Source organism: Bombus huntii, chromosome 5 (assembly GCF_024542735.1).
Source record: "Bombus huntii isolate Logan2020A chromosome 5, iyBomHunt1.1, whole genome shotgun sequence".
In the NCBI taxonomy this organism is placed as follows: domain Eukaryota; kingdom Metazoa; phylum Arthropoda; class Insecta; order Hymenoptera; family Apidae; genus Bombus; species Bombus huntii.
The window spans coordinates 17165681-17192871 of NC_066242.1; the positions used below are offsets into that span (position 1 = coordinate 17165681).

At 35.1% G+C, this 27191-nt stretch overlaps 4 protein-coding genes across 5 annotated transcripts; 2 read left to right on the top strand and 2 right to left on the bottom strand.

Annotated features, from left to right (window-relative positions):
* Positions 1 to 2152: 2152 nt before the first annotated feature.
* Positions 2153 to 4452, bottom strand: LOC126866045 (protein takeout-like). 2 transcript variants are annotated; one of them, XR_007689761.1, is made up of 4 exons: positions 4367 to 4452; positions 3489 to 3729; positions 2522 to 3029; positions 2153 to 2327 (listed from the first exon to the last, which is right to left on the bottom strand). XR_007689761.1 is itself a non-coding variant. In XM_050619130.1 (3 exons), exons 1-3 carry the CDS (start codon positions 4440 to 4442, stop codon positions 2588 to 2590), a joined length of 759 nt encoding a protein of 252 aa, XP_050475087.1. In that variant the 5' UTR covers positions 4443 to 4452; the 3' UTR covers positions 2153 to 2587. The 2 variants fall into 2 exon arrangements, 1 of the variants encoding a protein (XP_050475087.1); XM_050619130.1 differs by having other exon boundaries at positions 2153 to 3029.
* Positions 4453 to 5917: 1465 nt separating this feature from the next.
* LOC126866018 (uncharacterized) lies at positions 5918 to 10930 on the top strand. Its single transcript, XM_050619052.1, has 5 exons — positions 5918 to 7018; positions 7964 to 8236; positions 8527 to 8653; positions 8928 to 9086; positions 10654 to 10930. Exons 1-5 carry the CDS (start codon positions 5927 to 5929, stop codon positions 10773 to 10775), a joined length of 1773 nt encoding a protein of 590 aa, XP_050475009.1. The 5' UTR covers positions 5918 to 5926; the 3' UTR covers positions 10776 to 10930.
* Positions 10931 to 14866: 3936 nt separating this feature from the next.
* LOC126866068 (circadian clock-controlled protein daywake-like) lies at positions 14867 to 22508 on the top strand. The gene is made up of 4 exons (XM_050619174.1): positions 14867 to 15848; positions 19856 to 20236; positions 20306 to 20455; positions 20884 to 22508. Exons 1-4 carry the CDS (start codon positions 15785 to 15787, stop codon positions 21030 to 21032), a joined length of 744 nt encoding a protein of 247 aa, XP_050475131.1. The 5' UTR covers positions 14867 to 15784; the 3' UTR covers positions 21033 to 22508.
* Positions 22509 to 22528: 20 nt separating this feature from the next.
* LOC126866065 (uncharacterized) lies at positions 22529 to 25060 on the bottom strand (the record flags this gene model as incomplete). Its single annotated transcript, XM_050619170.1, has 5 exons — positions 22529 to 22688; positions 22878 to 23027; positions 23100 to 23271; positions 23390 to 23592; positions 25015 to 25060. Coding segments are annotated over 5 exons (726 nt in total), but the record flags the coding sequence as incomplete, so codon positions are not given.
* Between the last annotated feature and the right edge of the window lie 2131 nt (positions 25061 to 27191).

The following is a 27191-nucleotide window of genomic DNA, read 5'->3' on the forward strand; positions in this document are numbered from 1 at the left end:
ATGAATGTATAATGCGGCATTGTCTTTTCGAATTGGTCCTTGATAGAGATCGTGCACTGCATGCTTGACAAATTACTCGGAAATAAGCAACGAAGAAAGCTACATTTTGCAAGACTTCTTTCAATCTGATAGAATAAATATATACCCAAGTCTGCAATTTATTTTCAAAAGTTCACGATCAGAAATTCATATTTCACGTATGATCTTTAATTAAATTTAATTAAATTGCGTAGATAGAGATGTTACAAAGAAATAACTTAATTTTTTACTTTACGAATCTGCCTTAAATGCATATACTTACCGCTAGAAAATGTAAGATTTTGCTTGAAAAATTGGAAGAATTTAATTATTATATTTTTAAATACCCCACTAGTGAACACGGTCTTTTATTTAATTCATTAAATTAATTATCGATTTTCGTTAGTTTAGATAATTTAAATTATTTAGATACATTTTTAAGCAAATATCTTTGGTATAAAAATATTAAGAAAATATTAAACAATTTTTCCTTTCAAATATCAGAAACAAAATAACGATGATTTAGTTCCTTGAATTCTCTACTTTTAACAAAGGAAAACACAGGCGTTATATGAGTAAATATTTCACGAACCTATTCCGGTTTTAATGATCCAACTAGTCGCTTAGGCACCTTGAAACTTTCGGATGTTTCACGGTGTTTGAAGAAATTCCGAAAGAACTTGTCGCTGTTGCCCAATTTGTAACTCGTAAGAAACCAAATGTCGACATCAATGCTTTGTAATACGAGATTCTTATAAATGTACATAAATACTTTAGAAATGAAAGAGCAGTTCCGCAATTGGAAATAAGGAACATTGAGAAGGATATGGAAAATCTTCATAATAATTTTTCTAAAGTTTCTAAGTGTAAGTATGTGATATAAGCGACAGATTAAAACTTGTAACAAAACGAGCAATGGTAATAATAAAAAATTACAAATTTCAACAGAAATTACAAATTATAAAATAGAAGAAAAATTACAAATTTCAAATTCGACAGAAAATTATCATAGACAAGAAGACAGGAGTATCAATTATCTATCACCAATGATTAAATTAAATGCAAACAGATCTCGTAACAATTATTCAACTGTACAATTGCGATAACGAGTACACTATATCCTGTGATATTCATGAAATTGTTTCGACCATTGTTTGGCAGTACCATCGCACATCGATTATTGAAAATGTCAAACGTATTATCAGAATTGCGAAGGTGTTTCGGAATATATGCAAACTCCCACCGGGAATCATTTACGAATGCGTTACGTTGTAGTCGGCTGAGGTACATTGGCTTGAACGTGACTATACATACTTTCGCGAAGATGAACGAAAGGCTTTTAAAGGCTATTTTCTTGCGACACCGGTACATAATTGCAAAGGAAATTACTCATTCTTGTGGACTGCTTAGAAAAATCAATATTTTGTAAACGTTATTAAATAAAATAAAAGTTTTATAAAACATTGTTTTTCTTAATTTTTTTAATCTCTGAATCTTTTAAATAATTTCTTATCTCAAGCAAAGAAAACGAAGCAAATGCATTGGAACATTGCAGCAACAAAAACAGTTTTCACGCACATAATCATTCGCGCAGTTAGGATCTTTTCGGTAATACCAATGGCAATGATTAACGCTGAAAGGAAACAGGATAATATAAATGTCTCGTAAATTAATAATTTTTAAAAGCAACCGATTAGCTGACCTAAAATTACATCAACAGACCCGTTGATTTCTCAGTCTTTAATTTCTTCGTAGCGTCTTTCGCAATAGTATCATTACTTCACGACAATAGTTGAGCAGCAAAGAATTACGACCCTTGATTTGTAATTCGAATCTGCTGCGGGTAAAACATTATTTAAAGAAAGAGCCTTGTTCATATTTATAAAACCATGCATATGAATCTATTTAAATTCCTGAAATAACAAATATAAGTTAACTGAACTTATATTGTTATAAAATTCAATCGTAAATTAATCAAAAATATCAACATCCAAGTCTTATTTATCGTGTACTAAAATAATATTGTACACGTGTGATTGCTTTTATTTTTTGACACCATTTGAGAATCTACTGTTAATATATTTTTCAAAAACTGAAGTTTCGAAGTAAGAAAATTTATAATCTGGAAACTAGATAGTTTTATTTCCCATTTATTATAGAATTCTAATAAGAATACAAGGAATATGATATAACGATTTACTTTCGGTATAAAACTGAGCGAGGACTTTTATTAGCGCCTACAATGCTGTTCTACGATTTACACACTCGTCGTGCGGTTATCTTCGTTTAGGCTCGTGAGTTGTAGGAAACTGTAAAATTAATTATCGAATACTAATTACGTATTTTCAAATAATTAGAGAAACGTTGAAAGAAATCTGGAAACTATCTTGAAAAAATGTTTAGAAATTTTTAAGAGAAAATAGAAATAACTGCAATTTGTAATTTTATAACAACTTCGAAAACAGTATTTAAAAACAAGATATAAAAATCTAGAAAAACTTACAAAATCAATCGATACATCGCGTTAACGTGTTTACAGGAGAGAAAAAAAAATATATAATATTTTACTTCAAGGTGGCAATAATACATCCTCCGGAAACACCGAGAAAATCTTATTCGTGAAATTCGTGACCAACATGGCAACGGTCTCCTCCAATTTCGGCCTTATCTCCGTTATCACCGTGCTCCAGTTCTCGTTCAAGAAAAGATTCATGGCGGCTGAAAGCGTTTCGTCGCCGTTGAACAAATTATCTAAGCGTACAGTGGCATGGCCGATCTCAAAATCGACATAAATGTCCTCCACCTTCTGATGAATCAACCCTGTTCTCTCGTTACGATAACGTTCCAACTGTAGAGCGACAATGGCATCGATGTCTGTGAAGTTTCCGTATCCGATACCATTTCCTGTGATTGGTAGCATTATAATTCTACCATCCATGATGTAATTCGCTACCATTTCCAGTCGTGGAATGTAGAGTTCCAGGTGTACTACATTTTTGTTTAAGTCGAAGCTGGTAAAAAGATATTATTCGTAGAGTTAATCTAAATACCTAAGATTACGAGATCATTTTTTAAGAAAATGGTTTATTTTTATTATCATTACATATATATATTTATTATTATTTTTTGTTCTTTTAATTTCCTAGAGGATTAACGACGCATGGTTCGTTAGTTTTTCATTAATCCAGGTATGATACAGTACAGGCGAAAGATACGACGAAAATTATTGCGATTAAATATTTCGGAATATACGAAGTTCACCGACGAATGATCAAAGCCCGACAAATCGATATACAAGGAATTGCAAACCATTGTATTGGCAATTAAGCGATTGCGGATTTTATCAATAGGTGAAACTGACAAAATCACTTAGATGCCAACCCAATATATTGTACGTATTTCGAGCGACGTGTGAGTTATAGAAAGGAAGAAAAATACATAGAGATATTGATTGAAATTCAAGGACATACCTGATGCTCTTAGGTACGAAGTTAGTGCCACCATAAATGGACACGTTGTTATACCTCGCGTGAATATAGATTGGCCCGGAACTTTGGTCAATTTGGATTTCTTCTAAGCGAAGCGGTTCACACGTTGGAATCCCAAGAGCTGTTATTCCATTTTTTAAATACGGTTTCAAGGAAACGACACTTTGCATTATACAATCGTCGAGGAATGGATCACTTTGATGACATATCTTCAAGAACGATGCTAAAAAGGAAGCACATTGTTTTATTTCGTTGATTCAAAATGAAAAATAAAATTCGATGTCTTATTCGTTAAATACTTCGTTCTTATCCGTTACTCGTATAAAATGTCCGAAAAAGAAACGATACGAATTATACTTTATATAAAAATTCGCACGAAACATTTCATTTTCATCGATTGTAAATAAAGTAGGTGTTTTCACTTCGTTAGAAGAAAAATCCAAGTATTATGTTCGCTGTTTATTAGCCTTCGATCTCGTCCAGAATTCAAGTTAGACCTGAATTCTTTGTACAATTAGATCGCATGATTTTCTATACGATTCATCGTGAATTAAATGCTAGTGTTCCAGTTTGCAATGATAACGTCTGCATACCGGGTGTTTTAAGAATCTATCCTGACAATATGTCGTTGTGTCATATAGCAGCGAAATATTTAAGAAGCAAATATTTCATTTTAATTTAAAATATTCCTATAAATTGCTTCGTCGAATAAAATTACACTGGATTAATCTTAGACAATATATAGTTTCGGTCAAATAATGTAAATATTATTTCAAATATTGCGTTTAGATAGAATGAAAAAAAAAGAAGATACAGTAGAAATCGCGTAGCGACATTTACGAGAAAAATAGGGTACTTACGGATTTCTGGAACAAGTAAAGAAATCGACGAGCGACTTGTCACCAAAAGTATTAAGAAAAATCCGTAGAACCGCATTGTTGTTGTCACGACGGTGTTCGATCGCGAAATAATTTTGTGCCATCGAAAATTGCCAACGTGTTATTGATTGCCAATCCGCTGACATCGTCATTTCTATTACACCTGCAGTTCCTTTTACGGGTTACGCAATTTAATGTTCTGATATTTGTCTTGCGTCAATTTTATCGCACTTGTCATTCCTTCGTGAAGGAATTTCCTCGCAAGTTAATTCATTGACTCGAGAAACTGAAAGATATTGTTCCGAATCTTCCTAACGAACGTTCCCTTGCGAGTGTTTTTAATCGGATATGAATTTTCCATCAAAATACCAAGCTTTTACACCGACTTGAAATAATAAGATACATTTTTATTTGACCATTATTTCTTTGTGATAATAATACGATTGTTACATCGGGCACGTAAAAATACCTAAATCTAACAAATTTTCATCGAGGCGTAACAAAACACACGAAAATGGATCAGCATGTTCGAATCTAAATAAAAAATCCGAAGGAAACCTTCAACGATATTTTTATAATAAAACTTAGCCTCACCTTCACCCAAAAACCAAGTTCGTCGCACCTCCCCATTTTCCCCCCACATTTTTCCCAACCTTCCCACCGAATCATCGAACAAAGCACAACTACGCTCCCCATTAAGCGTCATGTCGCAGCTACCACATACTGCGATGTACATTTAAGAACAAGCTATTACGCAACAGCGAACAACTCCGGTGGTGCGCTATTTGCGGCCATAATGTCTTCCACTTAAGGTCGGGGAAGGACCTTGCCCCCTATTACGTCGCATCGAGGGCGAAACGCGATGTTCAAGTCGCTAGAGGAAGAAAGAAAAGAAGTTGTATAGACAACTAGAAAGAACGCCTAGTTAACGAGTATCAGAAGAATCAGAGTGGTCCATGGCCCAGATCCGATGCCCTTCCACGATGCTGTATAAAACGCATCATCCACTCGCGATCGCCGCTTTTGCACGAGCACACGCCTTAGGGACAAACGTCGAACGACACTAACCAGTGATAGTAATGATCGTGAAGGATCTTGTCGACTCGACATTAGTCTTGGATTAATCGAGAACAGCCTGGAAGAAGAACGAATCATCGGTCCAGGTGCCAAAGTGTTGATGTGCGCCGCCCTCTTCTGCTTCCTTCTGGTCTTCATCGTGGTTGCCATCGTTGTTCTCTTGGTGTTTAAGCCTATCTACGTCTGGGAGATGAAAAGCGTGGAATAGAAACTTGTCCGAAGACTTCTGATTCTTCAGCAATGAGATTCTAAACGTTCAATCGTAACACTTAGAAATGTTATAATATAAAACACCTATGATACTTTGGTGCACTTCTTTTGAAGATTCTTTACTTCTGAACAGCTATTTCGAAATATTCGATCGAGATATTTCAAAAATAGTATTTAAAGATACTTAGAAGTACTCGAGCGCTAAAGAACTGAATCTACGGTAGCGAGCAAGGGTTCAAGAAATAAATACACGCGATGACGAAGGTTGTAGCTGTCATATTCCTTGCTCTGGGTCTGCTGACCCTGGCTAACTGTCAGGGGTCCTTGCTAGAGATGTCTCAACAACTGTGGACGAAGCTTTTATCAGGAGGATTCTCTAAAGCTGGCAAGCTAGATCCACTAAAGGTGCCGGTAATCAAAGTGGATCAATCCGAAGGAAATACCAGCTACAGAATAATTCTTCGGAACGTGGAGATCACTGGACTAAACGAATCCACACTGGACAGCATCCACATAGCTCGAGGCCGATTGAAATCGAACCTCAGCGAGCTAGAAGCTGGCTACGTGAGCTACAGCGACCTGAGAGATCTGGACTCCATCAGATACAGATTCCATACATTGATCAAGGAACCTAAGGAACAAAACGAAAGCTTCGAGGCTATTGTCTCTGCCACTAATCAAGAGAACAAGTTCGTGGCTAGTGCCAGGGAGCAAGAGAGTCGTTTCGAAAGACTCAGACAATACGATCCCTTCTTGATGAAGATTCAAGCGGAGAAGATGAAGGAACCAGCGACTGATCGCCCTCAGAGTAATCACAAACTGCATCGAGAATCTGGATTTGGGACTTACAGCATGGAAGACGCAAAGGTTCTCTCAAAATCGGACACCAGTCGAATTATAGAGAACTTGAGGTATCCTTCGGACGTTCAAATGATTTACGCGATGAGCGCAATCAATTCTGGTTTCAACTCGAAGAATTCTGAGCAGAAACAGGATTACGATAGATCCAGATCGGGTGCTTACGATGGTCGGAACAAAGAACACGGCAGACAGAGTTATAGAAGAGAGAATTTCGCCAGGGGAAGAACCGAGGAACGTCACGAGGATGTTGAGACTTCGGCATCGGAGAACGTGGAGAGTACGGTGACTGGTCAGAGGTTTGTTCCTGGACAGATTAGCAGAGAACAGGCGTATGGCAGAGAATCGAAACGTCTAGAGGAACAACCAGGTTATATCGATATAGTTTACGCAGATGAGAACCGTAATGGCGGCGTGAGACGTTTTGGGAACGACAGAATGAAATCTAAGGGGGATGCAAGAGTGTTTGGTACGAAGGATGCTTCAAAGGTAACGAAATAATTTTACTCGTTGAGGGAACGAAGATTTTTGTAATGTTCTTTCGAAGAGGAGATGTTTGATTTGCTAATTTCGTAGAAAAGTCGATGATAACAATTTTCCTACGTGTTTCCTGTAAGTTAATCGACTCCTCTTCCTGCTTTTGATGTTGCGAGTTTCCGCTAGAAAGTAAAATAAAAAGGGATAACATTCATTTTTCTATAACTTCCTGGTATTTAATAAATAGTGCGCCGCTATACTAATGCGATTAGGCAGAGAGATAGTATAACAATTCTACATTAAATAGCAGCGTTCGAAGATACGTGTGAACCTACTGTCGCAGATACGTTAATTTGAGATAGTAGATAGAATTGTAGAATTATTTTTCTTGCGATTATGTTAGGACCAACGTCTTGTAAATAAGTAAAATTACCATCACGATGAAACGAATTTTTTTAATACGTTAAAAATCCAGCCAGAAATCTATGAAAACGTATAATAATTTTTTAGAAAGATTGTATGGAAATTTTTAAAAGTTGCGCGGGAAATCTTAGAAACGGTATCGAGAAACTCTCGAATGTAATTTGCAGAACATTTTGAAAAATCCTACGGAGGCATTAAAAGTTCCTAAGAAATAGAAAATTCTTAAAATGTTAAGAACAGCAAAATTTCTGAAATAAACCGCCAGACAAACTTTTAAACTCCGTGAAATCCTAAAATTTTCTTTCCGGGAAGCTGATCGAAAAAACTTTAGAAAGAGGCAATAATGCGTACCTTTGTCAGAGTCAGCATTTAATCATCAGAAAATTAGCAGGTACTCGAACCAACAATTTAACGTCAACCTCGTTATTCGTAAACACCATAATAGCAATTTACTATTATAAATAGATATTGCTGTATATATATACCTTCATCTTGTTGCTAAGCTGCGGTAAAGTAGTTAACCGATGTAAACAGGATATCCTCGAGAATAAACGGGTTATTAGTCGCAACTGTACCGAGGGAGAATCCTTGACGAAGAGGAACGACGCGGTTAAGGCGGCCATAGAGGCGAAGAGATTGGATGGTTTGTCTAGATACGCGAAAAACTATCAGGAGAAGCAAGGATACTTCGAAGAAGGGATGCAATTGGTCTATCATTATGGTGGAATGGATCGAAAGAATCCTGGGGAAGAGAAACTTGCTCAAGGGGCTAGATACAAGCGCGCTCATAGAGGCAATGATACCGATGTAAGTACGCACTATGTTCTTCTTAGTGTGCAATTCGTATCTCTACTTGTTTTAGTTATGGAGTTATTTTCCTTTTTTCTTTTTTTTTTTTTTTGTCGTTCGTTAGAACTTGAGAAGAATTTCTCACGGATTTTCAAATCGACATGGTCACTTTTCTCCTTTCTTATTTGAAATAATTAATCTATATTATTAGTCTACCGAATTCTGTTATTCTATTTATTATTCTATTTATTATTATTCTCGGTAAGGTTTCTAATTATCTTTCAATTTCTTTTCTACCGATTTCCAAGGATGATGTTATGCACGTCATTATGAAAATCAGAATTCCCCTGCTTCGCGTGAAATCCGATTATCATCTGATGGGTAAAGTTGGCCAGGAACTAGTGAGAGGAAACGGGCAGCTGAATGGCAACTTCAGTGAGTGTGTTCTTTGTGTCAAGTTTATTGGCTGCGGGAAAAAAGTGTTGGTTCTTGATTGTTACTTTCTCCTAGTGCGTAATATTTTTACTTATGATGGAAATTTTGTCGCGAAAAGAAAAGTTTTATGATAGGAAATTTATAGTTACAAAGAGAATGACAATAAGGTTAAAGATCGAGAAAGAATTAAAAGAACTATTCTAAACAGAGAAGAATAATTATAAAAGTTAGTCGATATTTTTAAAATAATATTTGTTGATTTGAACGAATGCAGCCGATGTTGTTGGCGACTTCACGATCGAATTGAAAAAAGCCAGTGGACAGGATGCGTTAATTGTTCGTGCAGCAAGAAGCAAATTGAATTCCAGGAAGCAAAATGTCTCTCTTCAAGGAATGAACGAAGAGGGACCGGTAAAGTCCATTCTAAGTCACAGTGAGTTTTTTGTGTTATTTATATATATTCTTTAATCATTGACTCTTCTAATTAAATCTGACTCACACAATATATATATTAACATGTCATACTAAATATAGTATTTCTTTGAAAGGAGATTTTAATCTTTCAAAGCGTTGAAAAGCTATGTGTAAAGCAGCCACGAAAACATAACGCGTTACAAATAAAATTTCAACTCGAAGTGAATATACAGGGTGGTTGGTAACTGGTAGAAGCGGAAAGGGGGTGATTCTACGCGAAAAAAGAAGTCGAAAATATAGAATACAAATTTTTCGTTCGATGCTTTGTTTTCGAAAAAATCGACTTTGAATTTTCGCTCGGTACGCGTGCACGTCTCGTTATAACGAATCTCACTGTAGATTTTAAAAAAAATTAAAAAAATTAAAAAAAAAAATTTTTATTCTATATTTTCGACTTCTTTTTTCGCGTAGAATCACCCCCTTTCCGCTTGTACCACCAGTTACCAACCACCCTGCATAATGCAAAAGTAGAAATAAAATTGGTCGTTAAAAAATTATTGCTACAAATTATTGATTAAAAATGATTATTAGATCAAAGATGGAGTTAATAACAATGACATATTACGTACTTGAGGAAATATTTATTTCGTCTGTAAGTGGCAAACGGTGGGAACAAAGCAATTACGGGACATTATGTAAAAGCTTTTCATTTGTCCTCGTTACGTCATAGAACCGGTATTCTTCCTTAATTAGCAGGCGACGTGAAAAACGCCGGAAAATGTGGAATTTTATAGAGAAAAGCGACGTGAATGGATTTAAAAAGTTGCGGTTGAATATCGACGATCGATGATGTATGCTGCATGTTAAAATCGTGGAACGTGGCAGGCATGCGTGTAATTACATAAAATATGAGAATCATAGAAAGAAAAACGTTTCCTTTGAAAAGAATCAACGCGAAAATACGTTCATTGGATTCTTTTTAACAATTAACAAATCTTTAAATTTCCATAAATTCACAAATTCACAAACATCTTCGCGTCTAATTATTAAAAATATCCTTATAATCTTTCGTACGTAGCCTGTGGACAATTATGCAAATTAGTAGTCTTAGAGAAAACAGATCGACATATACGTAAGGAACCTAAAGACGAATTTGTTGCACACTTTAGATATTACGATCAACACTTTAATTTAGATATTTTATATAGTTTCCCATATCATGTGCTTTCTATGGGCTATATCATTAAATCTCCTATAGATGCATAAAAAATAGCTTGTATAAATATTCGACAAACATTTTCATAATTATTATGGATCAATTATTCCACGAAAACTAATTGATTTCACTAATTCCGTTGTCGCGATGCATTATTTCGCTCGCTATCGAAAGAAATGCACGTTTCGCGCACGTTACTAGGAAACAATGAAAGAAAGTAAAAGTAGTTGGGTGTATTGACATCGATCGAGCGAAGTAAAAGTGTGTCCACTTTCAGTGGACGTCTTAATGCACCCCATGACCATCCATGCGCGACATCCAATGTATTAACTCGCTTAATCATAGATTCACGATTGACTTTCGACCATAGGTTTGATGGCTGCAGAAGCGGTAGCCGCCATGCTTGCCGATGACCTGGCTACCAAGGCCCTCAACGACAAAACGGCGGACGCGATGATTTATAGGATGTACAAAAACCTTCCGGTCAATTAAAGTGGCGTCGAGGACATTCTACCGTTCAATTGGACTTTTGCAATTCTCACAGGCTTATATCGTATAAAGTACGTTGACGCATAATGCTCAAAACAATTGTTTCAAGATGATTGCATCAAAAACAAAAAAAAAAAAAAAAAAAGAAAATAGAAAAAGCACACACAGGTTCAAAAAGATAGCACAGGTTTAAGGAATTTCCTCTGAATTTTTAACATTGAATTACCGAAAGATTTTTAGACTTCACTTAGGCAAATATTTTCATTTCCTTCAACGTTAGGTTTCTTAAATAATCGTTTGAAATATTAATCAATAAAATGCATGCTTCTATTTATTTACTTATTTATTTGTTTCTGTTCATAGTTACAGAACCGATTAATTTATTAGTAACGTTATATTCTATTTTATCTTCTACAACGTAGCTCGTGTTTTAACGTTATATTCAAGTTTATACATATATTTATGACACACATGTTTTACATTACATACGCGTATTAGAAATACCTTACAATTCATATACCACAAGTCAATCTAGCTTAGTTTGTAGAATTTGTACTTAGACTGCTAAATCATTTGTCCCTTCGTTGCTAAAAAATAAAACTGTCAGCTCGTTCAATATGGAAACGATCCGGTACACGCGTTATCTCACGACCTTTAGCCGCAGAAACCGGAAACTCCTCTGCGTAGCCGATCACGTTCCCCGAGTTGTGTCACCGTGTGATTGCAGTGGCGCGATTTGCAAACGGGTTCCCGAACGTTACGTGCCGTTTACACCATACGCGGCACCATCGCCAAACCAGTTGGGATCCGTCGGATTTTACATAATCGCATTTGGGAAATTCAGCGAGTTGCAATAACGTTCATCGACTCGGGGAAAGTAGTTGTGAAACGTGTAGAAATTTCATAAAATCTGGAGGCTGCAGCGATTTTTCTTTACGCTTTTCGTTTTTTAATCGATCGTGCAATCTTATCGTTGCTCTGCATTTCGTAATTTTCCTTAGAATTAGATATCGATGGAAACATCGGTTTTAGTGTTATGCTGTTAGCTTTAGAATATCAATATCATTTTTAGCAGAATATTAGAATGTCGTTGCTGAGAATTATTACATGTAATTAGGGTATGGTAGGTGGTAAATAATGTTTCGACGCTTTCATTATGACGCATAGTTGAATAACGCGAAGTAATATCGATTAGCTATTGATTCTTGCAATGCTGTAAATCGAAAGAAAAGATGGCTACGTTTTTCGACCTTTTAACGCAAGAAACACTAGCGTGACGCTTGATAATATAAAGAGTAAAATACCAGTAGTATACAAAAAATTAAATTATCGTTGGAATCTTCAAAAGACGCACCGTAGCAAATTTATAAAATTTCTGAAGATCACGAATTAGTCGTTTCTCCTTAGTTTCGTAGTTTTAGCGTTAAAATGGAAATATAATATTCAAGGACTTGGAAATGGTTTCCTTTCGAGAGAGAAGTAATTGCATTAGAACGTGGCACGCGTTATACGTGTTAAATTTTTTCAAACTTTTCTTCTCTTTTTGATCGCTGGTCAAAACCGTGTCGACCATTGGTCGACCATAGCAATTATGCGTTATACAGAGATGTAGATCGTTAGATCGTTAGGTATTTGAACAATGGAACACGAACGATGTAAAAAAGAATGAATTAAATGTAACGCGTACCAAGACAGTGGCCTCTGCATTTATTGATCGCACAACGATTTAACTTAGATTGTGCAATATACAGCTAAGAGCTATTTTTCAGGATGGAAGGGTTAATACCATTAATATAGATAATATTTATATGGAGAATATGCTATAAAGTTAGAACTGAATTACGGAAAATGGTTACACCGTTATGTATAATAACGATAATAATGATAAAGTAAAGGAAATGTAGAATTTATATCACGAAATAGAAATATATACTCTTAACAAAATGCATATAATAATTGTAGAAATAATTCATGCATAAGAATACATAAATGTACTAATATTATAGTATATATGTATACACATATTGATATGTAAGAATCTTCTAACGTATTGGAGATTTAAGATGCGAAATAAAAAGATTTATCTAGGCAATAAGTTTAATATATTTTTCACAGCCTGTAAATTGTTCGTTACAATCTATTTCTATCTGTCAGTCTGTTGATTTTATTTTATACCAGACATGAAACTATATTTTTTAAAATAATAATTTCTCCTTCGAACAACGTTACATATTGGCGAAGGAAATTTATTACCAAGGGAATAAACACATCGTTAAAATAATGTCAAATTTCTACGATATATTTTCGATAGAACGGATGAAAAAAATAGTTAGGAAACTTTCAACGCCGAAGGATTCCATTGCGTCTGAAAAAGAAGGAAATTCTGTTTCAACAATCCGAAACACAGAAGGTTTGCGTCACTTCACGATTAGCATTAACAGAAAAAGATAATTAATAGTTTTACGTCTGGAACTTTCTGCAAAACATCGCATAAAGTGATTCACGATATTTCTGACCTAAATGTGGCAAGGGTTTGCGTGCCAACTATTGCAAAAGCTTAGGAAAGCACTCGAAATTTTTCCATCGTTTCACACCCAACGATAACATCTTTCTCGAACAATCGTTTGCTCGAACTATTATCTTTTATCCTACTCTTTCGAAATTACGAATTATTACACGAAATATTAGGCGGAATTTGCGACAAGGACGCAACGATTGTTAGATTAACGACGAATCATTGCAAGGAGAATTATTATCGCGATTCTTGGTCAGTTGCGAGAGAAATTATTGCGATGGGAGGATGCCGCTAAAGGAAACCGTAATTGACGGAAGAAATTACTTGATGCAAAAAACATTCAAATTAGAATTCCGGTGTTTGATGGATTATAATTTAGTGAGAATTTTACTTGCTATTATTTTATCCATTTTATTTTATTAGAGGATTGTTATCAGAGAATTTTTCTTTCCAATCACTTTATGATTACCTACATTTATTTATGGACAAACGTATTTGTTTATAGATAGCAGAAATTAATTTTTAAACATACAGAATACGTTCTTTATAACTAGACAAATCAGTATTTTTATAAACAGAGTATAATTTCTTAAATTTCCCTTACAGAAAAGGATTAAGTTTCTTATATTTTCAATTTTTTCAGCTATGTCCCACTTATTTTAACAAAATTTACACAAACTGGCTTACAGTAAACACTCTTTTGTGCTATGAATATCAATTAAAAATATCTGTCAAGTCGGTATGTTTCTTCTCTCTACGAATATATTATAAACGTATATCGCCTGCTTACTATATATTACTTATTATATACTTAGCATGTTTTACAGAGGTAAATTATTAACCGAGAGTAATTCGACGATTTTTAGCGCGAGACATTACTACTTTCTACAGTCGATTCGACTGTATTATCGTAAGCATGATATTATATAAATGTAAAATCGATTACTTTGGAATTTATAGCCTAAACATGACAAGTCTTTTAAATAATTAATGAGTTTTACTTTCCAAAAGTTGGCCACAGGGAAGCTTGTGACAATTGTGCAACGTGCGTTAATCATATAATTCATTCTCGACGTACCAATTAATTTTTTCATTCGCTATTGAATCTTTCAACAATGGTAGATCGAAATTAAAATCTATTACTAAACGATTAACCCTGATTAATTCAAATCACAAACAAAATCCTTTTAGTTACACATTCAATTCAATATATAAATATTTAATTTACGGAGTTACTCGGCAATTGTGTTCATTATGCTATTTCCAAAAATTATTTGCAATTTTTTGATCATAAGGAACCTTGATAAGATCAATCGATCAATCGATTCAGTATAATACGTTAAAAATTCGCTCGAGCACTCTGCTCGCGAGAAAATCCTTCGAACACCCTCACCAAAGTCCGACTGCACGAATTTCAATGGCCCGACTTTTATTTTCTTTGCACGTATCTGACATAATAGCCAATTACAAATGCAAATGCATGCAACGAAGGAAAATAACATCGACAAAGCGCAGATTATCCAATTAGCTTGAATCCATATTATTTTTTTAACATAAAATGCGATACGATAAACTTAAGAACGGAAGTTGCTTTTTATTTACATAAAGATAAAATTGAATTGACAAAATTGAATTCAATATTAGGGTTATATCGTTAACGATTGATTTTATTTATCAGAGATATTGTACGAAATTTACTCTTCTAAGAAAGACTAGAGAGAAGAAGAAGATAACACTCGCCATGTTTTTAGCACGGGATTAAAAACTAAAAGCTTGCCATTACGGTCTCGCAAATTACGATATCACGGTAATAGAAACATAGGAAAGGGACCAAGCAAATAAAAAGGAACAGGAATGCCTAAATACCAAAAACTCTGCCAGAACAATTAATAATAATAAATAAAATTAATTAATGATAATAAATGGTAGTATACAATCTGAAGGAAAGATAAAGATATTCAAAATATTTTATTAAACGGATATAGTAAACATTCATATCTACTATTCTGACGAATAGAAGTGGAAAGAAAATACTAAAAAATTCACCGCTGCAAGAATAAACAAAACAAGACCTAGATTAACACTGAATATACTTTATCGAGTAAAAATAGAGAAACATCTTATTAATTTTTCTCACCGAAGAAGAAGAAAATATACAGGGTATCGAGCGAAAACAATGAAAAATCCCACGTTACCTCGTCGTTACCTTCTGCGTCTAATCCTGACCTACCTTCGCGCGATTCCGCGTAGAAGCACCGCGAATTCTATCAAATGGAATACGGTGTGCATGGCTACGGCCCTGACTGAGTTAAAAGAAGGCATTCTACCGTGATAAATTCACCATTACGGCGAGTGGGGCGGCATACAGTCGGAGAAAGTGGCGTTAGTTGATATATACCCAGGCAACGCGGGCCATCGCACGCATTTTCAATATCGCTCTCGCTAATTTCAATCGGTGGAGATAAATCACGTCCTCCTGACACCGGCCAGCGACAGGATGACGTTCTTGATCGGATTGTTCCTGATTGCCAGCTGGACCGGAGCTGCCTTTTCCGAACTACGTGAGTACCATTTTCATCTTCACGCCTCTGAATCCTGTTACGGACTTGAAGTAACATTTGCATCTGGTTTTGTTCGAACGTCGTTGTATCTTGGGAAACGATGACATGTTTCATCCACTGGATGTTCTAAGGAGCATTTCGTGCATATTATGAACGCTCTATACAGTTTCGCATCTTCGAATTTCGCACAGTTGGATAAAAAACCGCGGTTTGGTAATTACTAATGCAACATAATAGACGCTACTTGATTCCAAACGTCGCGATACTTCGTAGCTGTTACTTGAAAGATGTTTAACACAACTTGCATCCAAGAAGAACGTTTGCCATGTCCTGACTGAGTAAACTGAAACGTCAATGATACCTTTACTACGTTGATCTGATCTTTCTCAGTGTTGAAACGTTGATACGGGCACGCGATTATCCACGACTCGTGTATAGAAACGTTTCAAGGACGATAATAATGAAAATTGATTCCTAATATGGTAACTATTGTCATGGTTCGACTTCGTTATTGATAGGTATTTACGTACATAATAAAATTAACTTCTCATAGTTTGAGGATTTTCTGGGAATCTTACAAGAATATCAAGCATTTTGAGAAATAAAATAATTTAAGATTGTTCGTCTTTAGGAGAATATCCTGCTTAGAGTAGTTTATGTCGCAACACGAAATATGTAGTTTAATAAAGTAGTTAAGTAGTATGGTTAAAGTACTTCAAGTATTTTTGTACCACTTTTATTTTACAAGTATATTGTCAGTTTAAATGTTATAAACGTAAGTACATATTTTACAAAGCCTTTTGGTAAATCTGTCTTCAGTTTAATTACTACGGATCTAAAGTGTAAAACTTATAAGACAAAATTTCTTCTACCAACAGTGTTAAAACGTTCCTGAAAAAGTTACCCCACTAAATCCTTTTTATTTACGATGTAACGTAGCTAAGTTCTTATTGCTTCGACAAAATGAAGAAAAAGAACAATAAGATACGTACGACGTTTGGGAAAAAAAATGGAACAAGCGAGATGCGATATTTAAAAAATTTATCGTTCGAAGAACTTTCGATGTTGTGTAGCTATAACTTGACGCCTGTAAACATCTGTTAAAGGTGCGTCATGTAAAATGACGTTGCGTGACGTAACGAACGTGTTGGACGGTTCTGGTTTTCGACGTGAATGTAATCGACCGTGACGAAAGAAATTGCTCAAAGAACAAAATCAAACTTTGTTCTTCGAATGTCTTTTACTTTCGAGCGTATATGAATTTTGTTGCTCGATAAAAATAGAAAACGTTGGCGAAACAAGGAAGCAACGTAGCGGATATCCAAACGAAACGCGAAAAATTTCCTACAGGGGGAAGGTTGAAAATAATGTCATCAAAATATTCCAAAATATTAAATTATTTTACATACGAAATCTCAGACGATCCTTATTCGACGTTTTATAGAAAATAAAAATAAAAAGATAAGAAGGGAGCTAAATGTTAAAATATAAGAAAATAGAAACAAAAGGCAAAATATAATATTTTCATAAAATACTTTTTCTACCAAGCATTAAAATACTTTCGCAAGTCACTGTACATATTTCTCAAATTTTGTCGTACGAATCTCTCGAGTTGTAATCACACGCAATAGGGTGGGATACGCATGAAGGAACGGTAATTCTACTGTTAAACCAACCCTTAGCCCCAATCAACGTTATTGTCACCTCGTTTCACTCTCAACTTCATGCTTCGAGTTTTACGATGGAACTCTTTTTATCGGTCGTTTAGAAATTCGGGTCGAACGGACCGGCTGCAGATTGTAAGGACATTCTCGAAGAACGATCAATCGTCCACAACGGTCCGCTCTTTCTAGCTATGGGCGATCTATCAATCAGTAACAACGCGGCGCCGCGCCTATCCCGTTGATCCCCTGTATCGATCGATCCTTTCTCGAACGCGTGTGTTTTCTTCTCTCCTGCCTTCGGACTCTTCAGCATTGAGAATTCGCCTTTACGGTCGTAGAAAGAGCATGGACGCTCGCCAACGTAATTTCACTTTCTACAGAACGTCTATTTACTTTCGATTTTAAGCCTGGCCTGCAGCAACTGGCAAAAAGACGCTCACCGTGACTCTTTGGTCATCAACCATCGTTGATCGTTCAGTCGCCCAAGGTTTGCACGTTGTTCGTAGACTCTTCACGTAGTGCGTTGCATATATTGTTCGTCGTTCGTACAGTGGTGGACAAAAGAAAATTTATAGAATAAAAAGTATAAAAAGACGCGATCATTTTGCAAAATCGATTTATATCTGGTGTTGGACAAAAGGAAATTTGTAGAATAAGAAATATAAAAAGACGCGATCATTTTGCAAAATCGATTTATATCTGGTGGTGGACAAAAGAAAATTTGTAGAATAAAAAATATAAAAAGACGCGATCATTTTGCAACGTCGATTTATATCTGGTGGTGGACAAAAGAAAATTTGTAGAATAAAAATTATAAAAAGACGCGATCATTCTGCAAAATCGATTTATATCTGGTGGTGGACGAAAGGAAATTTGTAGAATAAAAATTATAAAAAAACGCGATCATTCTGCAAAATCGATTTATATCTGGTGGTGGACGAAAGGAAATTTGTAGAATAAAAATTATAAAAAGACGCGATCATTTTGCAACGTCGATTTATATCTGGTGGTGGACAAAAGAAAATTTGTAGAATGAGAAATATAAAAAGACGCGATCATTTTGCAACGCCGATTTATATCTGGTGGTGGACAAAAGAAAATTTGTAGAATAAAAATTATAAAAAGACGCGATCATTCTGCAAAATCGATTTATATCTGGTGGTGGACAAAAGGAAATTTGTAGAATAAAAAATATAAAAAGACGCGATCATTCTGCAAAATCGATTTATATCTGGTGGTGGACAAAAGGAAATTTGTAGAATAAGAAATATAAAAAGACGCGATCATTTTTCAAAACCGATTTATATCTGGTAGGAGCAATTATTTATTTATTATTTATAAGAGAGAGCTTTTTTTGTTTGTTACGTTTAATAATAGACGACTATTATCGGTATGGTAAAAAGTTTATGGGAAATATCACGGAAACTGAAATAATAGATGAAAAGTAATTACATAGATACTGAACTGTTTAATAATGTATGTATATTATTTATTGTAGCGAGGCTTAAAGTCTAATGCGATTTTCGTTTACATAAGTGCACGTTGAGCAGAATTTCGTTTGCCTTTTTGACGTGTTACTTATAACAATGTTCGCAGTGTTTCCGATTAATCGTTCAATGAGTGAGGTTAATCGAATTCGTCTTGGATATTAAAATAAGCGTTTGCGTTGGTTAGCTGGTAGGAAAGTAGGTCATTTAAATTGCTTAAGCTGCGTCCAGCTAAAATAATTATAGGTTCTACAAACACGCGAGTCGTTGCTTTTCACCGATTGGAATGTCAGGACCCCTTTCGCAACGTAAAAGGAAGTTTTGCTATGTCACGCCGGTTAGACGCATTCTTCTGCAAACGTTTTCATATTGCATCTAAAGAAATTGTTAATTAAACGTTTTATATGATGAACGCACATCATTTGAATTCCTAAGTAATAATATAAAACAAACATTTTCTTACTTCGCTATCCATGTTCACAAATATTTAATTTCCAAGAAAGAAGAGATCTTTAGCAGATTCCCTTACGTAATTCGAATATTTTTCATAACGAAACAAATGACATATTTTTGTAAACAAATTTCTTACACATTTCATAAATTATCTGATTGTCCTATTCAACGAAAAATGATAAAATCGTTAAGGAGAAGCACATAATTTATAACTTGTCAATTTGCTATTATTATCAACTGCCAAATTATCGTCCACGAAAAAACTTGGATGCCCTGTAACAGCGTCCATATTTAAAAAATCCAGATTCTTTCGTTCAGAAACCTTCCATCGATATCATCTATTGCGAAGAAACGTTTCACTTTTCGTCGTGGCCAAAATTACACTATTACATCTGCTTTGCAGCACCTGGTGTGCAGTCTTGTCCACGAGCGCTCGACCTGCCGCAATACGACAGATGCGTGGTGCAGCAATTGAACGCTATAACGCCGTACCTGGCCAAGGGAATCCCGTCTTTGAAGTTGCCAGCCTTAGATCCTCTATTCCTACCATCGTTAACGGTGGATAGAAACCTGGATTCGCTGAAGATCAAGGCGAACATGAGCCAGATTCGCGTGTACGGCGCAACGAATTTCGTTATTAGCGATTTGAAGGCCAATCCGAATGATCTGTCGGTTCGTCTCAAAGTTCAGCTGCCCCATGTCCATGTGAACGGAGATTACGATGTACAAGGAAGATTGCTGTTACTTCCATTGAATGGAGCTGGTAGTTTCAAAGGAAACTTCAGTGAGTATCTGAATCTAAGTATCTAAATATTTCCGCCTCTCGTACTATCGAATTGATTTATTGCTACAGCTAGCACGGAAGCGCAAGTAACCGCTCAAGGCAAAGAAGTCACCGATAAGAACGGAATACAAAGGATCGAGATCGATAAGCTGGTGACAAAGATTCGCGTAGGAGACGGAAACATCAGACTAAAAGCACCCCCTAGTCACACTGTAGCTGGTAACTATCTGCTTAATCTGTAACTTAACTTTCGTCTCGAATCGAAAAACGAAGGGAAGGTGAGCTTAATTCGTTAAAAGAGATTAATTCGCTAGGCAATTTCATTCTTTTAAAAAATCGTCTACCGCTGTAATACCAAATCTGTCCATATTTCTTAAAGATAATTTGAATGATCGCTTAAACGAAAATACAAATACAAAAGCCAATTGTGAATTCTGCATAAATTTCCCGTTAAACAGACATAATAACATTCTTCCTAACAATCGAAATTCAATAGTATGAAATACTTCCTTTTCTTTGGCTCGATAACTTTAAATCTGCTCCGGCAACCACAATCTGCGAGGCTTTTGTTCAACTTCCCCTTCGTTCTTCGATCTTCCCTCTTTCCCTTCTTTTTCTCACCTTTCGCTGCAATTTCGTCTTTTCAGCTGACGCAGCGGCCACCTTTTTCAACTCGAATCCACGCTTAGTCCTGGATATCGCCAGCCCGATTATCGAGGACACAGCCGCGACTGTTAGCAGAGCATTGGCCGCCAGAGCATTAGGGGCTCTCACAAAAGAGGAATTACTTCCCTAGTCCACGTTCGCTACGTTAGGCGATCCCATAAGTAATGGTAGAGTGCGTTTAACGCGTCTCCTGTCTCGTCGACTATGAACAATCCAATAATTCATATTCATCGAAATATGAATATTATTCAACTCGAAATTATCAATTTCAAATGATACACGTTTGGCAAATTAAATTATCAATTGTATTTAATACACGCGAAAGGTGTTGTAAAATGTCAAATGCTTGATGTCAGATTATGTCAAGTAGCAAGCATTTGTATTTTGCAAGGTATTGTAATTTTATACTTGGACGCATTTGCACATTTTCTTTGTTAATAATCTTATAAATATTTGAAAGCATATTCACTGAGCAAAGTTATTTGTCCAGATGTAACTTAAATACTAGAGTTTCTTTTTTCTAATAATAATCTTTCCGATATTATAAATATTAGCACGCATATACTGCATAATTTCTTAAGTCCTATAAACGTTTCTTTCTGGTTCAATGAACATTTTTGCAACGTTCTGGAATATCACGAACAAAATTGTCGATTTCGATATGGAAAATCAGGTCCGACAGGAAACGTGAAAAACAGAGAATTTTTTAAATTGTAAGTACGTACTTAGATCGTTTTTATACTGCATATTAGATATAGCTTGATGTGATTAACTATAGCAAGTAACGAATGGTAGTTTGTTGTCGTCATAGCCTAGATCGAAAATAGCATTTTTAAACAACCAAAAAGGAGAAAGATATTTTTAATTTTGAACATTATACTTTAAATAACTGAATATACGTTATTTTTATTATTGTAAAATCTTAATTAATTCGTCGTTATTTGTTATAAAATACGATTACAATGAAACAACATAGAATCTGTTTGTATATACTATAAATGTGTACTTTCATATAGATATCGAATATTATACGCTTGTTATTAATTTTCAGGTGTAATTGTTAAAGCAAATCATTTTGCGATCTTTTGATAAAATTTTATTATTCATGGGGCAAAATGTTTCGTTACAATTGGACATTCCTTTGTACATTTAAAATTATTCGCCTACTTTTCTACAAATCGTTTGACATGTTAGAACGTAATTACACAATTTCATAACTTCATTGTAAAATCATTTGTTGCAACTACGTATCATGTTGATGCATTTTCTGTCTGGTTTCTTGTTTGTCGTTCGTTGATCGAAAACTTTTGTAATAAGCCTAATAAGTGTTATAATAAATCCTAAGCTGAATATACCTTACCTTGATTTTACAGTAACATTTAATAATAAATTTTAAAAGCACGCCTAAATGCTTTTCCAAATGTTATATATTTATTTTATTTTCCAATTATTCGTTGATAATTCTTTAACAAGATAATACTGTCGAAATGTGTTCTTTTATTCGTTTATAAGATATACGACGTATGCAAATGTATGCCCGTATGAATATACATTGACAATAAAAGATAACAAAAGTAGCTGTACAAATTTTTACAAGATTATCGAAACCGAATCTTAACGATTTAAACAGTTTAATCGTCCGGAAATAGTTCTTTGTAGGTGAAAGTCTTTGTGATTTTATTGGTCACGTCCGTGAAAAGTGTTGCCAGCGATGTTTCCAGCACCGGTGTGATTTCGTCCAGAAATAGAGCGTTGTTGTTGTTTAACAACTCGTGGGTGGTAGCGGCTGATCGAACGAAAAATGCGATTAACACCTCGAAAACGTATTAATGCAATTCATAATTCACGATCGAATAATAATTATTCACCGTTACGAGGATCTGAGAAATAATTAGGATACTACAAAAGCAATTAAGAAAAATTACCAATGTAGTTTACTGATGGGAATATATAGTTAAGCTAACAATTGGCTTACCAAGAACAGTATCGCCGCCAAACAAATTACTGAGATTTAAATGTGCCTTGCCGATTTTGATCTTCATCTTCATCTTCTCAAAATTAAGGTAGACGTCGTTATCTCTGTGCACTTTGCGTGCTCGTAGGACGACGTCCGAATCGTAATTGGCTTTGGAATAAAAATCAATCAAATCAAAAACGGTAGATAGAATTTAGAAATGAAATAAAGAAATTTAATTACTGAAAGATCCAGTGATATCACCCTGCCCTGTCAATTTCAGCAAAAGCAGCCTTGCGTCGATCTGGTACTTCCCTTGAAAGCTCAACTTATCGAAATTCACCTTGAAGGTGAAGACTACGTTCTCTACGTCAGCTTTAAGGTCCCGGATATTGAACGAAGATGGACCAAACACCTAATTTTCGATTATTAATGTAAAAAAAAGAACAAATTATAACAAAGAAAAGAAAAGAGAGAATCAAGCAAGTAACATCGATCTATGCAAATGATCGTGTTCCGTTCTACAAATTTACCCGCAAATCCGTGAGATTGACGTCGAGCCTCGCTCCGACTGGTCCTCGAGACAGATGAATTTGTTTGAGGTTTAGGGGTTCGATGGCTGGTGCACCGAGTTCTGGTATCCCAACTGATAATTTATCACGAAGCTGATCGATGGACCTGGTGATGCATTTGTTGATATCTGGATCGCTCTTCTTGCACGGCTTTATGTAAGACGCTGAAATTGAACGATTGCTCAAGCTGGATTAATTGTTGACGCGTTGAAATCGTCTCGTGCGATTCGAACGGTCAAAGTAATACGGAGAAATGTATCGCGCAATTTTGTACAAACGCGTATTTTGGTCGAAGAAGTTGAAAGGTTGACTAAGTTAGGCAATTAGAAATCAAGAATCAAAGATTAAGAATTGGAGATCTGGAATTAAAAATCAGAAATGAAGAGGGAATCATTATGGATCACTTGGAACAGGAATTGACAATGTCGTTTTAGCGAAAATTGTGTTACTTTGTGCACGAGATTGGAATCTGCATGATATTTGCTATTTTGCTAGCGTGATTATTAACAATTAGATCATGCGCGTTTAAGCAAATTTAAATTCTTAGGGATACAAAGAAAAATAGAACCTGCATTGTGATTTGTTTGATTCATCATTGATGGAAATAGAAAATATAAGATTGCACTTATTTATCACGTTATATCAACTGTATCGTTCTAAATTCTAATTTTATTATTCAGATCAATTTCACGTTACTTGTTCTATGAAAAGGAATAATACAAGGAAATATTTATTATCTTCGATCTCTTTAACAATTTCAAAGTCCAACACGTACAAATGATAAAAAAGTTACTACACTTATAACAAGGATTGCCAATTCATATAGCTAACGTGTTTAAATAAAAAGTGTAAGGTTTTATTCCACAATATCTATTTGCACCTACTTAATTACGAAATCCACTATACAACGCAAGAAGATCTTCGTTCCGTCGCTTGTTCAATATCACCTTTAACTATTATTTTCGTTATTGTCTTCGGCGTATCTTCTACTACGAAATTCTATCTTCTATTTCATCCAATTTACTACGGAAATATCGTTTTTCGTTAAAGGTTCAAGGGGATGAATTCTTAATCGACCAGAGATTTCAAGAGAGAGATCGTCGAAACGAACCAAATCGGCGATCTTGTTTCTTGTTGTTAATCGAGTTCAATGTCGTGGATGCAGTCCTGTTTTAAAAAACCGAAAGCGGCACGATAGATGTCGAAACGCGTTTAAAATGCACGCTACATGTGTACTCACTTCTGTCTTTCATGGAGAGCCACTACTGAAATTTTGCAATCGATCCTTAATACCTATCAACACATTCTCGAGAAGATCTCGTTGGCATTAAGCAAGACACAAAAATTAGGATAAGGACTGGTGAAAGGAGATTAATTCCTTTGAAACTCGCGGATGACCGATCGTTCGATGCGCGATTTGTGCGAAATTTCCTTTTACTTGGAACAGTGATTCGAAGTGGATAGAATTTCTTAGTAGAGATCGTTTCGGAATTTTCCTTTTAATTTTAATTTTTAGGATTTTTCTATTTTCAATTTTGCAATCCTTCGTTTCTGATTTTATATGCTTTTGTTATGGAAATACTCACGCAAAACAGCAAGGACTGCGGAGAACAGAGTCGCTGTTAAGCTGAAAAAAATAGAAAAATATTAATTGCTATTTTATTGCATCGTAAAGTACATCTCTAGTTTCATTCCATGTTTTTGTAACAAAAGACTATAGAATCTCGGTACTTTACCTTTATCGATCTAATTTTCTTCGTTTAAGCGAGAAGTACGAATGGTGCTTTATTTAGGGCAAAGATATCGAAAGAGAAGAAAAAGTAGCATAAAAGGTGATTATTTTATATTATACAAATTGTTTGACTTTTAAACGAATATAGCTATATATATATATATGGTTTTATTTATAAATATAACCTAACCTAAAATAAAACTAACCTTAAATAACTAGCCTTAACTAACCTAACCTTAAATAAAACCATCTTTATATATTTTTTATTTAAGACTTCTTCATAAATAAACTACGAACTACGAACTATTGAATTAACTTGTCACATTTATTTACATCGAACTTGAATAAAGGACTCTATCGAATCAGAGATTAGCTCGTAAATCGTAAGTGTACGCTTCATGAAGAAACTGTATGCTGGTAAGATTCTTTAAACGAACGATGCCAAGGTTGTCTTATATACCTTGCATAAAGACGCCTTAAACACATCTGTAATTACTATGATTAACGAAACATTGTATTTCAACTATATAATCCAAAATAATTTGCTATAGTAATGTATCAGATATTTTCGTAAGTAATCGTCTGAAAACACGTCAGTTACAAACATTTATTTGAAAGATAATCCATCAACTGGAGAGCGTGTAGTACATCATTAAATGATCGATTGAAACAGAAAGGGAATAGCTGCTGCTTGGCTTGAACCGAGACTAGTATTGCATCACTGTGTAGCATTTCCAAACCACAACATACTCGACCCGCGGTTTGTGTAACTTTATGTCTTCCGCGTTTTACGATCTTGCAAATTTTCGTCGAGAGTTAGTCATTAAAGAAACATTTCTTATGTCCACAACTTTTTACTTTTAAACTTTCCACGGTTTCTCATGCACTTTATCACGCGTAATGTACATGTTTCTATCGTTTCACGACATCGATAAATTCAGAAGATCAAAGCTAGAAGACACGAATAAATAATTATTTGTTTGATTTGATGAAAAATATCACATCCATCTAACTAGCACGAAGAAAACGTAACACCTCGAAGTGTTAAGAAATATCCTTAGCTGCTTGTAAAATAAAATCGAGAATAAAATCAGTCTGCACGAGTATTTGATGAATGACGACCACTTTTTTCGCGCTATGATTATCGTCCGGATCAAGTTCAATATATAATTACGAATCTACATTAATTTCAATAAAATTTTGCCTTGTGGGTTTGAAATTCTACTTATATAAGTCGTCTATTTCCCCAAGTGCTCGCAAAGTGTCGCCTCGTTCATAAAATTTTCCAGTACATCGATGCGGATATTTCCCTTTTTAAACAAATAAAATATTTATATAATATATATTTATAAAATAAAGAATATCATGGTAGATTTCGAACATTCCTTTATAAATGTTTCCACTTTGATATCTCAACGTTCGAATCTATCAACAAGATCCTCATATTCTTCGATAACTATAGTACGATACAATATAATCTTCAAGCTTTCAAAGACACCCCGTTAACAGTACGCACTTATCTCCCCTAACCGCACATTCGCAAACTCTCACTGAACACATATTTCACTGGAAACCTTTACTCACGATCGGCTAATAAAATTAAAAAAATTAAAATCAAGAAAATAGAGAAAAAATAACGCGCCCATCGACCCTCGATCGTGTAATACGATAATACAACCGTAACAATTGCGACGTAACACAAGCAGCCAAAATTCCCTTTAACCGGTTAAACGCGATTACAGTTAAAGATCGATCCTTAGTGACTTAAGTTAATTTTGAATCCGTAACCGAAAGAAACTAAGAAGGAGAAAGAAGACAAATTGGTCGTACCAAAGGCGCACAAGAAGAGCGTACATCACGGCCGGTCAGCAGGTTCTCTGGCGTCTAACCGATCGAAAGACGGGGATGATATGTAAAGCCACGATCCCCGGACAGGATTGCAGGGATTGCCTTATCGCATTAAGCATGCTGATTACCTCGTGCCACTTGTCGGTCATTGGTCCAGCCCCGTGGCTCGCGCCACACCGATGC